The 18,100-nt window shown below is 40.2% G+C and overlaps 1 protein-coding gene across 2 annotated transcripts in view; it reads right to left on the reverse strand.

Annotated features, from left to right (window-relative positions):
- SCML4 (Scm polycomb group protein like 4) overlaps positions 1–8,795 on the reverse strand; it is a 63,333-nt gene extending 54,538 nt beyond the window's left edge. For both annotated transcript variants that reach the window (XM_070739398.1, XM_070739392.1), the window contains exon 1: positions 8,625–8,795. In XM_070739398.1, coding sequence (XP_070595499.1) covers positions 8,625–8,780 — 156 coding nt within the window. In that variant the 5' untranslated portion in view covers positions 8,781–8,795. The remainder of the gene's footprint in view (positions 1–8,624) is intronic.
- Between the last annotated feature and the right edge of the window lie 9,305 nt (positions 8,796–18,100).

Here is an 18,100-nt window from a genome sequence, read left to right on the forward strand (position 1 = left end):
CTTCTTCCTCTCTCTCACTCCCTTCCTCTCTCATCTCTCATCTCTTTCTTTCTTTCTCTTTCTCTATCTTGCTTTCTTCCTCTCTCTCACTCTCTTCCTTCCTCTCTCATCTCTCACTCTTCCTTCCTCTCTCATCTTTCTTTCTTTCTCTCTTTCTCTATCTTGCTTTCTTCCTCTCTCTCTCTCTTCCTTCCTCTCTCATCTCTCTCTCTTTTTCTTTCTTTCTCTTTCTCTCTCTCCCCCTCTTTCTCTATCTCTCCCCCTCTTGCTCTCTCTCTCTTTTTCTCACTTTCTCTTGTTTTCTTTCTCTCACTCTTTCTCTCTCTCGTTCTCTCTCTCTTGCTATCTCTTTCTCTCCCTCTCTCCCTCTCTCTTTCTCACTTTCTCTCTATCTTGCTCTGTCGCTCTCACTCTCTCTCGTTCTCCGGACGCTGGCGAAAGTGATTTTCAATGTCCCTGCCAGCCCGCCCGGAACATTCAAATTAAGGGGGGGGGGGAAGCCGGCAAAGGTTTTCTTTCTTTTTCTTTTTTTTTTCGGCAAGAAAAACCTTGGCCGGCAGAGGAGAAAGAGAGGCGGATCGGGTGGGCAGGTGGGCATATGGAGGGCAGTGTGAGTAGCCAGGGGCGCGAGGGGGCTAAAGGCGCGGGGGGGCTGGGGGCGGCCGCGGTGTGCGGGCCCTTGGAAAAGGGGTGTGCGGGGCCGGGGGGGCAGTTTGGGGTGCGCTGGCTAAGGCGTGTGCAGCCTACAGCTACAGGGAACGCCCCAGCTGCCCAGGCCTCATTCCCCAACGCCGCCACCACGAAGGGGCTCCTACCTTCGCCGCGCGCTTCAAGAGAGGGCCGATACTGTGCCTGTGCGAGCGAGGAGCTGGAGCTCGGTGTTGGCGCTGCTCACTGGGCACAAATTACTGCGGGCGCCAGGGGTCCGGCAAAACCATCCGGGGCCCCCCTATTTGTCAATTTGGCCGGGCCCCTGACGCCACTACCAGTAGTACCGCCCTATCGGCGGCCCTGCTTACAGAGTCCCATTGGACAATTAATGCATTGGTGGTCTCATGATTGCCTCGTGGGTGATTCATATTATTGACTGCCTGCATGCAGCTTTTGGGGTAACTCTTCTCTCCAGGGTTGATCAAGGAGGAAGTCTGGTTTTTTTTAGAAAAGGTGGTTGTGTGGATTGTCACATCTGGTGCCTACAGAATATCACATCCTTGTCTTATCGTGGTTTGCCAGCGATAGACTTGACAGTATTCTGTCTCCACAGAGCCTGAGAATTTCTCTAGTCTGCTGAGCATTAACAACTAAAACAGTCCTTTCCTATTCCGAAGGTTAGAAGATAATAAAATCAGGAATAAAATAAATAATGACCTATCAAAACAGAACCGGTTTTAGAAATAAAACATCCTCAAAGTGGTAATCAAATCTGTAGATAAAATTGACATTCCCATTATCCTAGGTGAAATCAGATTGTAGGAACAAGCTGAAATAATTAGGGAAGAGTTTCCTTTGTATATGGTTTTTGCTGATGTCTTTAATCTTCTTATAAGCTGTCATCCATTCTTGGCTTATAAAATGTGGGCAATTCCAAATTGGATGCCCTGCATATTTTAATGGTTACAGCTAAAACTACATTACTGTTAAGAGATATTAATGGGGCAACCAGTGGTGGCATTCAATTTTTTTTACTACCGGTTCTGTGGGTGTGACTTCGCGGACATGGCAGGGGAAGGATACTGTAAAATCTCGATTACCACCTCTGCCCCCCAGGGGAAGTTTACTGAAAAATATGTATTTCCTTCTGATCAGCTGGGACTCTGGAGGCAGAGAATAAATGGGGATGGGGCCAGTCAGAGATGTTATTTACCGGTTCTCTGAACTAATCAAATTTCCGCCAACAGTCCCCCAGAACTGGTTAGGAAGGTCACAAGAAGGATCACAAAATGGGAGAAAACTCACTTAACAAATGCCTCACATAGCAACAGAAATTACGGGCTCAATTGTGGCCATATGTTGAAAACTACCTGTACTTGAGAATTACTTCTATCACAAAGAACTCAAGAATTTTGTGGCAATGTCCAATTTATTTACAGGCAGATTAGACTTTTATCAAATTTTATGTAGCGATTCAAAACAAATTCAAAACAAAATGGTCTTTTATAGGTACAATATATGAAGATTTTGTATGCTTTTTGAATGGTGTATAATTATAAATGCAGAGATGTATAGAATGATTAATGCAATAGGCATGCTTAGTTTTGAATTTACTGAATTCTTAATGCAATAGCTATGGAAAATAATAATGGAAAATGAAAAACTGTATAAATCCCATGGGTAAGAATTCATTTCTTCATTTCAATACTTTCAATCTAGATACACTTAAATATAATATTCAGTGTGAGCATTACTACATCTCAAAATAATATTGAGGAGCTTTCAGTACAATACAAGTTCCAGGGATGCATTCCTCTAAGAATGATCCAACAAGCCAAATACAAAAACTATTTCCAGAGAAATAGCTGGAACTACATGTGATATCCTACAGGTTTCTTTAATAGAGTACAGTACTGTATGTTGTACATACTCCTGGTCAGTTGGAGGATGATGAAGAAATTAAGGACTGTGATACAGATAGTGTTTATGAATTAGTGGTGGGCCCGGGGTTACAGGTAGTAGAACAGGTGGGAGGCCAGCCACAGGATGTGACTATGAGTCCAGAATCTAGCGAGGAAGAATCAGACATTTGCTGGGTCAATCCTAAATTCAGAAGGGTCCAAAAACGTAAGGAACAGGTGTTTGGAAGAAGATATTAAGGGGAGGAATGGGTTAAATACTGGAGTGATGTATTTGGTACGTCAGGGGGTCAGTGGGGAAGAAGGGTGGAGTTTCAATGTTGTAGGGCTAAAATGAAAGGTATTTCCGTTCAGCTCCCAAGAAAGCAAATGCATGCTGTGTTATTTTACAGTCACTTCTGCTGTTTTTGAATCATGCTATGAGTACATAAATCTTGTTAAATGGAGAAGGCTGGGAGGAATGTATGAGGAATGCAATTAAGAAAGATAACAGGAGGAAGAGGATTGTGCTAGTATGAACTGTATTTTGAATACAGAAGGGAAGAGAAATAAAGATGGAGTTTTTTTGTTTATGAAATACTGCATTTAGTAAGAGTTATTTGTAATAGCTAAAGTTCTACCAGAAACCAGAACACTGTAGAAGAAGTTTATGAATTTTCGATGGATTTAAAATTTTCAATTGATTTAATGGATTTAAGTCCCCTTTTAAAACCCGTGAAGTAGTGAATCCGTGAAAGATGAACCACAAAGTAGCGAGGGATTACTGTATACCATTGTTGCCCAACATTTCCAGCCTTGCTGACTGGTGGTGGGTGGGGAGCAGAAGAGGGTCCCTACCAGTATGGTCAGCACCATCATCCCAGTAGCAAAAATTGAGCTGCACACATAGCTTTGTAACTCCGTCGCGTGTGTCTGAACGAGATTTTTGCTTCTGCGCATGTGCAGGAAGCAAATTTTCATGAGGGGACATGCACAGGTGTGAGATTTGAGCAACCTGTTTGCTTCTGTGCATGCACGGAAGCAAAAAAATCACAAAATATCTCGCGCGCGCATATCCCCTCACGATGCAGAAGCAAACTCTTACTCGGATGTGCATACGTGCACATCAGAGATGCATGCACAGAAATGTAAGTGTTGTGAACTGTGTAACAGCTTGGGCAGGGCAATGTCGTTGGTTATTCCGAGCAATCAATTAAATTAAATTCAATTTATTAGATTTGTATGCCGCCCCTATCCAAAGACTCGGGGCGGCTCACAACAACAATAAAAACAGTATAACAATGGAACAAATCTAATAATAAAATTACATTAAAACCCCCCAACAATTTTAAAACCATACAACACATACATACCAAACATAAAATATAAGAAAGCCTGGGGGAGATGTCTTAATTCCCCCATGCCTGGTGATATAGGTGGGTCTTGAGTAACTTGCGAAATACAAGGAGGGTGGGGGCCGTTCTAATCTCCGGGGGGAGTTGATTCCAGAGGGCTGGGGCCGCCACAGAGAAGGCTCTTCCCCTGGGGCCCACCAAATGACATTGTTTGGTCGACGAGACCCGGAGAAGGCCAACTCTGTGAGACCTTATCGGCCACTGGGATTCGTGCGGTAGAAGGTGGTTCCGGAGGTATTCTGGTCCAATGCCATGAAGGGCTTTAAAGGTCATGACCAACACTTTGAATTGTGATGGGAAACCGATCGGCAGCCAGTGCAGGCCACGGAGTGTTGTAGAAACGTGGGCGAATCTAGGAAGCCCCACGATAGCTCTTGCGGCCGCATTCTGCACGATCTGAAGTTTCCGAACACTTTTCAAAGGTAGCCCCAGGTAGAGAGTGTTGCAGTAGTCGAACCTCGAGGTGATAAGGGCATGAGTGACTGTGAGCAATGACTCCCTGTCCAAATAGGGCCGCAACTGGTGCACCAGGTGAACCTGGGCAAACGCCCTCCTCGCCACAGCCGAAAGATGATGTTCCAATGTTAGCTGTGGATCGAGGAGGACGCCCAAGTTGCGAATTCTCTCTGAGGGGGTCAATAATTCCCCCCCCCAGGGTAATGGACGGACATATGGAATTGTCCACAACCCACAGCCACTCCGTCTTGTCTGGATGGAGTTTGAGCTTGTTGACACCCATCCAGACCCCAACAGCCTCCAGGCACCGGCACATCACTTCCAATAGAAGTGACTGCAGGTTATTTGTAAAGGTTTTGAGGGTTAGCTATGATAAGTGTCCAAACTTGTAGAAACCCACCTCTGATGCATGATTATAAACTGAATATAAATCGGCAATCTCCAAGAAAAACAAATGCAATTTTAGACTGCACCATCGAACTACAGTTTCCAAGGCAAGTAATTTCCTCCTTATTCTGCAACGACCACCTTCCCTCTCCCTCTCCTCCCTTTGCAAATGTTATCTTGAGTTCTGGGTATCTCAGTTTACAAAGGATTCAACAAACTACATCAGATATAGAGAAAGGTAGCAAACATTGTCAGGGACCTGGAAACTACTGTAAATCCTATTAAGGAAAATGGAAAGAGATGAGAGTGTCCTTGAAAGAATATAATAGTAGCCTGAAAGGGATGCTATATAGAAATCACAACCTGTTCTGCATCACTCCAGGGCACGGAATGTAGAGTAATTATGGTTTGATGCACTCAGCCAGATGTTCTGTCTAGATTTGGCATTTTTATCTACCTATTGAGTCCTTTCCAAGGACTTGGGATAGACAGGTGTTAAGATATCCTTGCAGGCTGTAAGTTGTTTTGAGTAAAGCTGCCTTTTGCAATTGACTGGTGCTGATTTTGTCAATACGATGGAATGCAAGTGATGGTCCAGTTGTTTTGGGATTGCGCCTAGGGCATCTATTACTACTGGTACTACTTTTGCTTGCTAGAAATAATTGTTCTATTTCTATTGTCAGGTCTTTATAATTTTGTTATTTTCTCCACTTCTTTCTCTACTCTTCTGCTATCTCCAGATATTACCACATCCACTATCCAGATTTATTATTAATAATAATAATAATAAAAAATTGCCTGAATTATTCCAGACCCAATAATAAGAAATTATCTATTTATCACTTTATCCCTTTTTTCTTGAGTTTCCCCTCTAGTTGCTATAAAATATAAGGCAGAAAAGCTGTACCATATAATTACATTTTTAAAAATCCTTGTAAAATATGGAGCTTTGTAAAATTTACTCAGTAAGATTTAGGTGCTAAACTAACTTACAGCCTCCATAATTACTGGGGATTGTTCCCTATAAAACACAAGTTCTACTGTTCAGCCGTAGGCATCTTCATATTGTATATTAAAAAGTATCAATAAGAAGAGAATACAGTATATGTAGCTTGGGGTTGAAGTGTGGGGTTCGTGGTGCTTTCTGAATTTGGTGGTTTCATTAAGATATTTCAATATTATTAGTCCTGGTGAATGTGGGGTTTGCTCCCTGCTTATACACAATGACTTTCCCTTCCAAGGCAGAGGGAGCGGGCATTATCACAGATAAACAGAGATCAATACTAAACAAACATTCAGGCACAAAGCAATATTCTAATAAAAAAGCTACCAAGGAGAGCTACCTACTTAAGAACCCGAGCCCGGAGAAATTTCCCAGGAAATTTGAGAGTGCACAAAGGCCTGGCCAGTTTTCTGCCATTCCCCCTTTAATCCCAGGCATCTCGGGCTTTTCTGGGGTGCCAGAGGAGCCTTTTGGTGGCGTTAAGGAGGCTTTGGCAGTCCAGAGTGAACGGAGCATTTTCCTTTCTGCCAGCGCCCAGAGAAAAGAGACGCTCCCTTCACTCCTGGCAGCTGAGGAGTCACCAGAGCGGAGGAAAGGCGCCGGCTACAAAGCGAGCAAGAGGAGAGGGGAGCCGTTCAGCATGGGAAGGAAGAGACAGCAGGTAGCAACAGCAGCCAGTGTATGCGAGGCAGCCTTGTGCTGGGTGTATTGGAGGCATGTGCTCTTCCTCACCATCTCAGAGCCCCTCTTTTTTTAAAAAAGCCTTAAAGTTTTGGATTTTTTAAATTCCCCTCACCTCACCTTCTTCGTTCGGCAGCGACTGTCCTCCTCTTCTTCCTCCTCCTCCTCCCACCCAAATTCCAAGCTTTTATTTCTTTCCTAATGGGTTTGCATGCATTACAGTATTTGCTTTTACATTGATTCCTATGGGAAAAATTGCTTCTTCTTAAGAATGTTCCTACTTAAGAACCTGGACACGGAACGAATTAAGTTCTTAAGTAGAGGTACCACTGTATTAGCAAATATTCTACAAAGCTTGATTCCTGGAATGAAAAGCATTGACAACATACTGTTAAATGTAGGTGTTAGTTATTTGGTTTAAAGTAGTGTTTTGCTTGTTCAGCAATCGGTGATACTATTATTATTATTATTATTATTATTATTATTATTATTATTATTATTATTTAGATTTGCATGCTGCCCCTCTCCGTAGACTCCGTATACTATAAAGAAAGCAAAGAAAATGTTTTGTTGCAGGAAACTCCCAAAATGAATTAATGGCCAATGGAGCTGGGGGGGGGGGACCCATTGGTTTGAAACTCTAGGGAGCTGCTCATGATTAGTGTCAACAATGCTATGCAAAGAGATTAATGTCACTTATACACTATCACTATCCACTCAGCTATCCCTCAAAACCTTCACAAATGACCTGCAGTCACTTCTACTACTGGAAATTGCCAAGGACGATATTGTTACACAGTTCATAACAGCTAAATTCTTCATGCTTTACTTTACCGGAAGGAAGGAAGGAAGGAAGGAAGGAAGGAAGGAAGGAAGGAAGGAAGGAAGGAAGGAAGGAAGGAAGGAAGGAAGGAAGACCAAAGCAATTTGTTGCTTAATACCTAGCTTGATACTTGCCAAAGAAAAAAGGGAGAAGTGCAGCATGTTGTCAATTTCACCTCTGCTCCTTTCACCTGAATTACCATTGAAGAGCTGCCGAGCTTCCAAAGAAAAATTTCACAACACAATCTGCTAAGGCAGCTGAACCTCGGATCCGAGGAAGAAACTTGAGGCATGAATTCCCTCAATGGGGAAGCAGCTTGCATCCAAATTCCAGATACTACACACACACATAGACACACACCTTTTATTGCATCTGAAAACCAATTCCTCTTTCCCTACAGCTAAGTGGTGAGTAAACTAGCTCAGTTGCCAAAGAAAGTCAAATGGCATGGGGGTCATAGAACGGAAAAGCTTGTTCAGCAGCAGCAAATTGTCCTGTGGAGGGAAATATCTTTATGCCATTTCCTAAGCCACTAATTGTGGTTCATGCAGAATAGGTAGTTTCTACTGTACGATGATTTTTGGAAGGTTTAATAAAACTCAACAGACAGGTCGTTACAAATTTCCCTAGATCTAGGCAAGCCAGCTAGAAGATTTTACGTCTTTTGATAATACCCTGAACAAAGTACTCTGATTAAAGCTTTGCACAAGGACTGGATCTAAGCAGAGGCAGGAGGAGGAGGAGGAGGAGGAGGAGAAGTAGTAGTAGTAGTAGTAGTAGTAGTAGTAGAAGAAGAAGAAGAAGAAGAAGAAGAAGAAGAAGAAGAAGAAGAAGAAGAAGAAGTAGTAGTAGAAGAAGAAGTAGTAGTAGAAGAAGAAGTAGAAGAAGAGGAGGAGGAGGAGAGGAAGAGGAGGAGGTGAAGAAGAAGAAGAAGAAGAGGAGGAGGAGGAGATGAAGAAGAAGAGAAAGAGGAAGAGGGGAAGAGGAGGAGGAGGAGATGAAGGAGAAGAGGAGGAGGAGGACTAGGAGGAGGAGAAGGAGAAGAGGAGGAGGAAGAGATGAAGGAGGAGGAGGAGGAGAAGGAGGAGAAGAAGAAGAAGAAGAAGAAGAGGAGGAGGAAGAGGAGGAGATGAAGAAGGAGGAGGAGGAGGAGAAGGAGAAGGAGAAGGAGGAGGAGAAGAAGAAGAAGAAGAAGAAGAAGAAGAAGAAGAAGAAGAAGAAGAAGAAGAAGAAGAAGAAGAAGAAGAAGAAGAAGAAGACAACAACAGCAGCGGCAACAACAACAGCAACATAAGCAGACAATATTGTACCTTATATCCAGGTTTTCTCCCTCGCTTCTTTGGGACTTTCACAACTGGCAGAGAACCAGTAGATGAAGTGTAAAGATTATGAACTGCCATTTTCATAGGGCTGGGATGGAGCGGAGGTCTTCCTCTTTTTCGACCTGGAATTCTAGAAGACTGCATGTCAACAGAATCCAGTCTCGGAGGCAGGAACGGCAAATGATTCATAAGTAAAGGAGCTGCAATTTAAAAAAAAAAACATTGAAGAGTGAGGATATATTTAGCATGCATAATGCAACCATCATTATTTCCCAGCATGATAAGTGACATTTTGTGAATAAAGAATAAGAAATACTGTAGTAAGCAAAAGAAAGAAGGAAAAGAAAGATGCCATTACTATACCTCTCCATATCTTTTAATCTTTGCAAACTATCTTTCTTTCATCATGACCATGCACTATTTGAAGTCCTAATTTTGACTTTTAAACATTTTTGTGGAATTTTTTTGTGGAGTTTTGTTTTTTTGTTGCTCACTTCCATTCTCTCTCGCCGCACTGTTTTTGGTCTCCTTCTCAACCCCTTCACTGTGTTCACACATACATTTTGCAATTTGCTCTCCATTCACTTTCTCTCTATGACTAAAGCATCTGCATGGATTCCTTTCATACTGATTACTCATCTACATTAATTAATGTTCAATATGTCAAGCCTGAATTTGATTGGGTTGCGGCACGCGTTCTCATGAATGAAGGCGAATATAGATGTCCCAGCAGGGTTGGGTTCCTCTCGATTCAGACCAGATCACCCAAATCATTACTGACCCACTGGTGATGTGACAATAGCATCACGGATTTGGTTCTGTCGGTGTTAGTCCGTGGGCACCACCATCTTCTTTTTAGAATTTTTGGCGGATTTCTCCATTTTCGGATGGCTTTTCCTCTTCTTCTACTTGAAAAAAGGCTCTCTCACCTGCCCGCTTATGGGTGAATCCTGAGCTTTATTTCTTTGCCCAAAGCACAGCTGACCAGCTCCTCAGCTGTGTTTCGGGCTCTATCAGGCTAGTGAGTATGCGCGGAAGGAGAAGTGCATGGCGGGATGCACACAACTTCACGATGCGAACTGGTGGCGAATGTAAGTGGAATCTGTTATGTCTTGAAGAAATTGGGAAGTTTTCACTCTATTGCGACAGGGAAGTAAAGTAGGAAAATTCTGATTGGTTCCATGCCGGATTGGCTCTCTATTTAACCCCCACCCACCCCACCTTTTGTATATTGCTGCTGCAAGTTACTCTCGGTAACCTAATAAAGAACTGAAGTCTCTCCACCAGTCTCCTGTCTCTTCAGTATCGGAACTCAACATAATCCACTTCTGTGTCCTGGTATAATGTTGCAGGATCCAATCTGGGTCAATCACAGGACTAAAGATTTAGCCTTCCAGGCATTCAGACGTGTGCTGGAACCCATTCTCAGGGAACTCCTCTCTTTATTATTATTATTATTATTATTATTATTATTATTATTATTATTTATTAGATTTGTATACCGCCCCTCTCCGTAGACTTTATCCGAAGTTCTGCGAGTCTGAAAGTTCAGGAGACTATACCTCTGGTCCTAGTGACTGACACAGGTTGGATTCTTGATTGTTTCTCTTGTTTGACAACAAACAGTTCTTAACAACTCTTTTTCCACTACATTCAACGTATGACTGACCACATATACCCTCACTTCGCAAGTTACTCAAGACCCACCTGTATCGCCAGGCATGGGGGGACTAAGACATCTCCCCCAGGCTTTTTATATTTCATGTTTGGTATGTATGTGCTGTATGGTTTTTAATTGTTGGGGTTTTTATATATTTTTATTATTAGATTTGTCCCATTGTTACCCTGTTTCTTATTACTGTTGTGAGCCACCCTGAGTCTTCGGAGAGGGGCGGCATACAAATCTAATAAATAGTAATAATAATAATAATAATAATAATAATAATAATAATAATAATAATAATAATAATAATGTAGGCAAAAAGCTGCTGTTATATCCATCCTTTTTCACTCTTTTGCCATGTATTCCTCATAACAGATACATAGAGTAGAACCTATGGTCACAGCCATAATTCATTTCATAACTTTGGTCGTAAACTGATTTGGTCATGACCTGAACCTAATTTTGGAAATTTGATGCTTAAAAAAAAAAATGGCCTGGAAAGGAAAATCTGCTGTGACGGGGGGAAAATGTGAATTTTTTGCTTTAATTTGGTTGTGGTCAGAAGCGTTTGTGATCAAAGGTACTAATTCTAACTTTCTACTAGTATCTGTGCATCCTCAAATTTTCCCACTGATTTTCTCATATTTGATAAGTATTCTATCAACATACACAATTTCACCATTTATACATAACTTGCAATTGCTCATCATTTTCCCTGTCAAACACAAACACATTATCTTATGCTCTGAAACATTGATTTTCAGATCCATGCTCCCTGTTGGATTATACATTTCTTTAATATTTGCTGTAAAATTTGCTGTAAATATTTGCTGTTCTCAGCCAATGAAATGATATCATCAGCATACAAAAGAAATCGCATATTCATGTCTCCAACTAGCAGCTCTCTAATATCACCACAAACATTCCTGATATATTTAGCCACACATACATTAAATAACCAAATATAATATTTGACTTATCTCATATTCAACATTTAACCCTTTAGTTAAGCATTCTGTTCATCTTCCCAAATGTCCTATTTCCATCAGATAAACCGTTATTTTATTTTTTATTTTTTAAATTTATTCAATTTCTATGCTGCCCAATCCCGTAGGACTTGTGGCGGCTTACAGCAATAAAAACAATACAATAGTACAATAATAAAAAAGAAGTCAAACAACAACAGTAAATAAAACCCCATGACCCTAACAAGCCGCCCCAAGTCTACGGAGAGGGGCGGCATACAAATCTAATAAATACAAAATACAAATACAAATCCATTATAAATCCCAAAACATACAAACATACATAGCAAACAAACATAATTTGGGCACATCTGATGTTAAACTTCACAGCCCCCGGCCTGTCAACAAAGCCAGGTTTTGACAGCTTTTCAAAAAGCCAATAGAGTGGGAGAAGTGCAATCATCGGGGGGGGGGGGGGAGTTGGTTTCATAGAGTCGGGGCAGCAACAGAAAAGGCCCTCTTTGTGATCTAACAGGCCTCTGAGAGGTATGTGGTAGGAGATGGTCCTGTAAATAGTCAGGCCCTAAACATGTAGGGCTTTATAGGTGATAACCAACACCTTGAATTGTGCCCGGAGATTAATCGGTAGCCAGTGCAGCAGGCGGAGTGTTGGTGTTATATATGCATACCGAGATACACCCATAACAGCTCACGTGGCTGCATTCTGGACTATCTGCAATTTCTGAACACTCTTCAAGGGTAGCCCCATATAGAGCGCATTGCAATAATCAAGACGGGAGTTAATGAGGGCCTGAGTGACTGTGCGCTGGTCCAAATAGGGCCGTAATTGTTACACCAGGCAAACCTGGGCAAAGGTAGCCCCAGGCTACAGCTGAAAGATGGAGTTCGAGATTTAGCTGTGGATCCAGGAGGACACCCAAGTTAGGAACCCTATTTGAGGGGATCAGAACCTCCCCCCTCCAGAGCAATGCATGGACAGATGTTATTGCACTAGCAATCAACTTTAAACTTCATATTCATTCCACACATTCTGTAATTCAAGCCCATTTGCTTTATCATTCACCTAAATTAAATGAAGACATGAATAATAAGCTGTCCTTCTTACCTTCACCTATTTCTCAGTCACTCATCAAAGAACAAATGTTTGGCATGCTGGTTGCCTTTCTGACACAAAGCTACACTGCATGTCCTAAATATTGTTCTTTGCCATCAGTCATATCCTTTCAATCAAAAGTCTACCAAATATGTTCCCAGGCACACCTAATAAGCCATTCCCATGCAGTTTTTGCCTTTGTCCATACTACCTCATACTACCGCCCAAAGTCCGTAAGGAGTTAGGCAGCCTATAAATTCCAATAATAAACAAACAAACAAACAAACAAACAAACAAATAAACAAACAAATAAATACCTGCCCCTTTGGATGGGGAGAACAATAAGTGTACTTCCAATTGTCTGCTCTATATGGACTCTTCATTCACATGTTCATTCACATGCTCATCTGTTTGGAACCCATATCGCATCTCAGACATTAACACCCTTGAAAATATTCAAAGATACTTCACCAGAAGAGCCCTTCGCTCCTCCACTCGAAACAGAATATCCTATGAGATTAGACTTTCAATCCTGGGAGTAGAAAGCTTAGAACTAAGACGCCTTAAACATGATCTAAGTATTGCCCACAAGATCATATGCTGCAACATCCTGCCTGTCGGCAACTACTTCAGCTTCAACCACAACAACACAAGAGAACACAACAGATTTAAACTTAATATTAACCACACCAAACCTGTCTGCAAAAAATACGACTTCAGTAACCAAGTTATCTAAGCGTGGAACTCATTACCGGACTCCATAATGTCATCCCCAAACCCCCAACACTTTACCCTTAGATTATCCATGGTTGACCTATCCAGATTCCTAAGAGGTCAGTAAGGGGTGTGCATAACTGCACTAGAGTGCCTTCCGTCCCCTGTCCTATTGCTCTCCTATATCTCCTATACCTTTCTTCTATTGCTATATCTCTTCTTCTATTCTTTCATTGATATGTTCTATTTCTATATTTTCTATTCTTTCTTAGATATATTTTACTATGAGTATATCCTCTATTACCTTCATTATGTATTTTACTATGTGTATACCCACTAAAACCCTCATTGTGTAATGGACAAAATCAATCAATCAATCAATAAAATAAATGTTTATTTGTCAATGATTTCTTCATAGGCAATTCATGGGCACTAATATTTCCGCATTTATGTAACTAGCATTTCCACTTCGCTTTTGAATCCAAGCTGGACATGTCCCTGCAATTTTCTTGGTAAGATTTTCATTTTTCCTTGCCTCCTTCCAAGGCCTGAGAGGGAACAACTGGCCCAAAGTCACAGCTGGTTTTGTGTCTAAGCCAGAACTAGACCTGTCCTCCAATTTCTAAACATGCTTCTCAGAATTCTCATGCAGATTCTTTCAGAATTCCTTCATTTCTGATTCACCCCAAACTACTGCATCATGCTCATTTATTACTTCATTCATATTGATGGAAGTATTTTGATTAGTCCTCTTTACCCACTTCTGAAACTTTTTTTTAAATTTTCACCAAAACGGCTCCACATATTATTATTATTATTATTATTATTATTATTATTATTATTATTATTATTTTGCCTGTTTCAATGATTGGCTTTTTTGTCTATGTTTTTTGCAACTAACTTTTACTCTCCATACACATAATACAGCATCTTTCTCTCATAACTGTGCTTTTAATAATCATTCTCAACATTTTTTATCATCCATAGTCTCTTTCTCTTCATCATTCCTTCAAGCATTCTTCTTCATCCTTCTTAGTTTACCCCCTACTGTTCCACTTTATAACTTTTTAAATTTGGCTCTGAACAGTAGCCACTTTCTCTTTTTTTCAGTCTAGTCTCCATTTCTTTCACGGAATAATTTTTCACATAGGACTTATTCTTTCCCATCATGAAATTGTTCTAGTTTAGTCTTATTTCTTTCACTTCCTCCTTTATCCACATCCATTTGTTCATGGACCATTTTTTGATACTTTCAAATAATGGTTCTATCCCACAACCAAGGACCTAACCAGCTTATATCTAGTAATTATTTCAATATTAGTATCCCATTTTATAAACAGTGATGCTTTTAGATCTACATTCATTCTTTTGCCATCTCTATCTATCATATACATGTACATATACATAGGCTTCTTTTTACCTTATGCAGTTGGAAGAAACAGACTTTAAAAAAACCCAGATAGTCAAAAAAGAATCTTTGTTATTCATTCATTCTTGGCTTTCCTAATGATCCAGTTATTTTCTTCTGTATCCTCACCGTGTTCCCATCTACCCATTTTTGTCATCTAACATGATTACTTTTCCTGAACTCAATTCGTTCAGTATGTTGCACAATTTCAACTCTTGCTCTTGAATTTCAGTTGACTGAAATTTAAAGAACTTTTGTTTTTCCATTAAAGCATGGGGGTGATGGAGTTAGAGACAAGGCATTGCAGGATACTAAGATGCCTGACTGCCTTTGCAGTGTTTATTGCTGTTTATACAGTTTTCCAAGCAGCAAAATGTAGAAGAAAGTAACAGCATTTTTATTGGTGAATTCTCCCTGCCAATGCTTAAGAACATCCTGTTGATACAACTTAGATGAGATCACGTACCAGCCAGGGATAGTGTGTTAAATCATCCTGGCTATATGAACTGGGTGAGAACATGTAGAACCTGAGAGGCTCAATAGAGGTAGGCAGTTTGCTGCACACAACCTTCACATAGCCTCCATCTCTACATGGGTGCCCAAATACTAGAGCCTTTTAAGAAGATACTGGACAGAGAGTTGGACTAGATTACCTCCAAGGTCCCTTCCAAGTTACTATTACTAATACAGTTTCATTTCATCACTAGGGGTAGTGATTTCTGACAGTCTCAAAATGGGTGAGCAGTGTGGTCGGACGGTAGGAAAAGCAAGTAGGATGCTTGGCTGCATAGCTAGAGGTATAACAAGCAGGAAGAGGGAGATTGTGATCCCCTGATATAGAGCGCTGTTGAGACCACATTTGGAATACTGTGTTCAGTTCTGGAGACCTCACCTACAAAAAGATATTGACAAAATTGAACGGGTCCAAAGACGGGCTATGAGAATGGTGGAAGGTCTTAAGCATAAAACGTATCAGGAAAGACTTAATGAACTCAATCTGTATAGTGTGGAGGGCAGAAGGAAAAGGGAGGACATGATCGAAACATTTAAATATGTTAAAGGGTTAAATAAGGTCCAGGAGGGAAGTGTTTTTAATAGGAAAGTGAACACAAGAACAAGGGGACACAATCTGAAGTTAGTTGGGGGAAAGATCAAAAGCAACGTGAGAAAATATTATTTTACTGAAAGAGTAGTAGATCCTTGGAACAAACTTCCAGCAGACGTGGTTGGTAAATCCACAATAACTGAATTTAAACATGCCTGGGATAAACATATATCCATTGTAAGGTAAAATACAGGAAATAGTATAAGGGCAGACTAGATGGACCATGAGGTCTTTTTCTGCCGTCAGTCTTCTATGTTTCTATGTTTCTATTTCCATTCATTGGAACATAATATGAAACTATCACCAATATATGGTAATTCCCACTTTCACATGCACTTAAAACAATCTCAGTGACACATTCATACTTTCTGGCATACAATTTTGCCCTTTCATTTGTAATTATATTTAAACCTTCACACACCCGCATCACTTCATCAACTCCACTCCTCAAAATTAAACCTTCATTCAAATACATTATTTCTTCCTCCTTTCTTTTAAATATGCCAGGTTGAAGCTGCTATAAAGGCAAATTTTCAGTAAGAAAAACATTGTCAGTTATGAGCTTAAAAAAAACATCTTAGGGCCAGTCTGGGGAATGTAAAGACTGTTAATTTTGAAATTCTGTTTCAGGGATTTTTTTAAAATATAGTTAGTGTAATAGTATTAAAGGACAAGAAATCTGATATGCAGAAAATAATACATGAAAGGAGTATTCCATTTATGTTCCCAAATTTCATGAATGTGAGTAGTGCTACATAAATTAACCTGTTGTAATAGGTAGCTTTAATGGCTTAATGGATTTTTGATATCATTCGCAAAAGGTCGATGGTGGAATTATAAATGAGCTGTAATAACCTTCTGCTCAAGTTTTCATTAATCTTTCAACTGTTAAAGCACTAATTCATAAATTTAAAGGGTCAAATCCAAGGAATGATTGCTGAAGTTTGTTAAGCCCCCTCTCCCCATATGTACAGATATATACACTCATCTGAAAATAGTTTTGGGCAGGAACCCTTAGTAGCCCAGTGTGCTTATGGGTTCTATGAGATTTACAGCCAGTGTTCCCTCTAATTTTTTTGGGGGGTGGGCAGAAAAGTATAGTGTCTGAGCGGCAGTCCCTTCGGGACTGGGCGGCACAGAAAAAATAAATAAACAAACAAACAAATAAAAAACCCACCCTGTGTTGCCTCAGAGAATTTCAAAATAAAATACTGTACTGTGTGTCTATAACAGTGAGCTCATAATAGGGCAACTCTATCAATATCCAAATGCCACTTAAATAGTTGAGCTAGTTTCAAACTAGATTTTGATTTTCTTTCTCTCTTCCTTACTCCTATTCTTTTTCTTTCTCTTTTCCTTCCTCTCTTTTTTCTATCTGTTTTTCTCTCTTCCTCTCTTCCTCTCTCTCTCTTTCCCTCTCACTCTTTCCCTCTCGGCTTCTGGGCAGGTTTGGAAAACTCTGAGTTGATGATGATTTTTAAGTGAGCGATTGCTCACTGCTCAGCTTAGAGGGAACTATGTTTACAGCTGTAAACAAAAACCAAGGGATGCAGAATTTAAAATGGCAGCTGTAGAAAATCCATTCAAAATTGTTGTCCTCTAACAGAGGTCTTCATTTAGATGCAAATATCACCAAATCAGACACAGTGGATGTTCTCCACTCCATTTGTGACAAGATCGGAAAACCTCCACTAAATACATAATAGTGTGTTTCCCAGTAACCCATTACTAAGTGAAGGCATTTAAAGAAGCCTAATAATATCTTTTAAAGGGACTTTTATTTCATTTCTGTAGAAAAGCATGAATAAGTGATTATGCTGTTGAAGAGGCAGTGAAATTAATGCTTTGCTTAAATATGGATTTCTACAATGTCCAGCAATTGTTCCTTTGGGGAAAGAAGTTATTACATGCATTAACTTAATTTCAAGATTCAGTATTTTTCAGATGTGCATAGTCTTTGGAAGTTTATTCCTATAACATGGGAATTGAGCTTATGAAAGAATGGGGATTTTCCACATCTTACCTGCAGCTAAATAACCTATTGTTCAGCACTGCAAAGACAAATATGTGGTTCCAACTATTCAGTGGTCTGCAGAATTGATGTTAGCAGCAAATTACAAATCAATATCTTATCAATATAGATTAGCTAGGGATGACTGAAATGAATTATGATTTCCATTCGTTGAGCAGTTCACTGTACATCATGCATGTAATGCGTATGTAATGTAAATCTATGATTATAAGTTCTCTATAAATTGTTTCTTTTCACAGCTTTATTAATATATTACAGTTCTGTGCATTCTTTTTCTTTGCTTTTCAGTCTTAGTTAATAAGGACTACGCAGGTCTATGTGTTGCAGCCATTTTAAAATCCCATAATATTGAACAAAGAAAAATACACATTATTTCAAGGTTATATTTATGTGCAAAGGAAATGTGACTATATTCTCTAACAGATGTTTTGTTTCCACTCTCCTTGTTCATTTTTCCCCCAGA

Source organism: Erythrolamprus reginae, chromosome 1 (genome assembly GCF_031021105.1).
Source record: "Erythrolamprus reginae isolate rEryReg1 chromosome 1, rEryReg1.hap1, whole genome shotgun sequence".
Taxonomy (NCBI): Eukaryota; Metazoa; Chordata; class Lepidosauria; order Squamata; family Dipsadidae; genus Erythrolamprus; species Erythrolamprus reginae.